The sequence below is a fragment of the Cynara cardunculus genome, unplaced genomic scaffold, assembly GCF_001531365.2.
Source record: "Cynara cardunculus var. scolymus isolate 2C unplaced genomic scaffold, CcrdV1 Un_Scaffold_1590, whole genome shotgun sequence".
NCBI classification, from domain to species: domain Eukaryota; kingdom Viridiplantae; phylum Streptophyta; class Magnoliopsida; order Asterales; family Asteraceae; genus Cynara; species Cynara cardunculus.
The window spans coordinates 37307-39745 of NW_020200807.1; the positions used below are offsets into that span (position 1 = coordinate 37307).

At 36.0% G+C, this 2439-nt stretch overlaps 1 protein-coding gene across 1 annotated transcript; it reads left to right on the forward strand.

Moving 5' to 3' along the window:
* On the forward strand, positions 1–2136 carry LOC112502568 (sm-like protein LSM3A). The gene is made up of 3 exons (XM_025106520.1): positions 1–221; positions 1603–1698; positions 1802–2136. Exons 1-3 carry the CDS (start codon positions 105–107, stop codon positions 1880–1882), a joined length of 294 nt encoding a protein of 97 aa, XP_024962288.1. The 5' UTR covers positions 1–104; the 3' UTR covers positions 1883–2136.
* Positions 2137–2439: the final 303 nt, after the last annotated feature.

A 2439-nucleotide genomic window follows, 5' to 3' on the forward strand; every position in this document is an offset into this window, starting at 1 on the left:
ATGAAAAAGTTGAGCAATGTCGAATGATAAATGCAGTTGGAAATGAATGTGAAAAAGTAGGTTAATCATAGAACCTTCACAAAGACCTAGAGATATCGGCAGCAATGGCGACCGAAGAGGAAAGTGCAGTGAAGGAGCCTCTGGATCTCATTAGGCTCAGTCTTGACGAGCGTATCTACGTCAAACTTCGTTCTGATCGTGAACTCCGTGGCAAGCTCCATGTATGCCTCTTTCACTCACGCTCTAGCATATTCGATTTCATTAGGTTTACTTTTAGATGACTAGGGATTTTTGAATTCTTTTAATTAATCCTTCATCTATTGTTTTTTGTATGGAAAACTTGATTTGAAATTTGGTGTTGTGTATGAGGAACTTCTCCGGCAGTTGCTTTTGACCCCTAATTTCTCAGTTACCGTAATATGAAAATATAGATTTCTTTGTATTATTTCACATAATTTCATCTGTATGTGTATATTTCAAAGTGATTTCATTTTCTGCATCCCATTTTCACGATGTGAGGCAAATGAAACAGGCAACACAAGGCAAAATTTGCCTCGCCTGATGATCTTAATTCGTGGTACTTGTGGATGTACCCATATGCATATATTTTTGGTAGTATAATTGTCTGTTACTAGTTTATCCTTGAAACGTTCTTGTAGAAATAGAAAGTAAAAACCTAAAAACTCATATACAAAATGCTGTTATTGACTAATTTAGTTGTTGTGTTCTCTGTGTCGTGCAAGTTTTATTTGTAACTTGTGTTTAGAATATGTTCACTTCAGTTAGATTGATTTTATTTTAACTTTGTTCTGTTGATCTACATTGTTCTTGTGTTAAAAGTGGCTTTTGTTTCGTGGATTTATTGGTACAAGTACAAGGAGAGCATGTGACCGTACATAGTTTCCAAAACATAATGAGTATTTTTGTACCCATGAGGAGCCATGGTGGTCCCGCCTGACCGCCCTACCCGTTGTACCTGCCGATTGAATAGGTATTACCACGGATCCACCCTATTTGACCCATTGCCAGGTCTTGAGACAAACCCATCAAGTAGAGAGACTTGTCATGGAGATTGCTTTTTTGAAAGAAACCCTCTCTTTCTTTAGTAATGTGTTGGCTTTGCCTTTGGTTGGGATCTGTATATGATGTGTTGCCAAACAGGGCACATTGTAATACGATCATAACTACATATAGAAGATAAGAAGGCTGAAATAAGTAAAAGAGAGAATATGTATGTAGAAGAAACCCTTGTAGAGGAGTGAATGAGATGCGTATGTCTAGGGAGTTCTCCAATTGGGGAATCATAAAGGGGGACTTTATTATTCTCATGCTTAATGCTAAGCAGGTGAACCATAGAACTCATGGATTTATATAATCAGTTTGGGTTTCTAGATGATGTTGCTTCACAGTCCTTATTCTTGTTATGATCACACTCTTTGAGTAATGTACAAACACAAAGTAGTAGTAAAGTTGAAAGTCGTCGACTAGTCTAGAAAAGTTTCAGTATTTTGCTGTCTGGCATGGGGATTAATTGATGGTTTGCTGTTACTTGTTAACTTTGAGCAGTTATCTATCTTTTGACTGTTGATGTGCAACGTTTAGGCTTACGATCAGCATTTGAACATGATTCTTGGGGATGTTGAAGAGATTGTTACGACTGTTGAGATTGATGACGAAACTTATGAAGAGATTGTCCGGGTATGCATTCTTTTCCTTTTCTTTTATTTGTATACTATTGGCAGTAAGTAGCAGGTTATTAGTTATGTGGGTGTTTACGGTTATTGTTGGATTGTGATTGCAGAGCACAAGGCGAACGGTTCCATTCCTTTTCGTTAGAGGAGATGGTGTGATTTTGGTATCTCCTCCATTGCGAACTGCTTGAGGGTGGGTTCGGTATCACATTTATATATTTATCAGGTGAGAGGTGATATCAACATATGCAGCAGCCCATCTCTGTATCTCTAACCCCCAACTCAATGTATTACCAACAATTGAAATTGATTTGATGCTAGTTTTTGTGCATTGAACGAAGCAGACTTTCTTTACCTTTCCATTGGTGGTTTAGTTTTCTTTAACAAAATGGTGGGGTTTATATTGTATTACCATAATTACATTATTTATGATTAAATTTTATCATATTTGAATTTCTAATATTGTTTAATCTATACTATATTACTAGTTGTGTACCCGCGCAATGCGGCGGGATCCATGAATTTTAACGATTTTGAAGTTGCACTGGTTTTATAAGATAAGATTTAACGATGATATAGGTTACACTTGGTCTTTATATATTAATCCAATTTGAATAAATAAGAGTTATGGTTTCAATTACAGACTATCGATGAAAAAAATTGTATGACAGTTTAAAATCCAATATATTTAAAATCCAACATATTTAAACGACTCCACAAATGTGTTCGATTTACACCAAGAGCAAAG

What these genes read in the sequence shown, in the direction of transcription:
- LOC112502568 (XM_025106520.1), top strand. Translation starts at nt 105, where the DNA reads ATGGCGACCGAAGAGGAAAGTGCAGTGAAGGAGCCTCTGGATCTCATT. An exon ending in AACTCCGTGGCAAGCTCCAT is followed by an intron (nt 222 to 1,602) that starts GTATGCCTCTTT and finishes TGCAACGTTTAG; the next exon opens with GCTTACGATCAGCATTTGAA. An exon ending in CTTATGAAGAGATTGTCCGG is followed by an intron (nt 1,699 to 1,801) that starts GTATGCATTCTT and finishes TTGTGATTGCAG; the next exon opens with AGCACAAGGCGAACGGTTCC.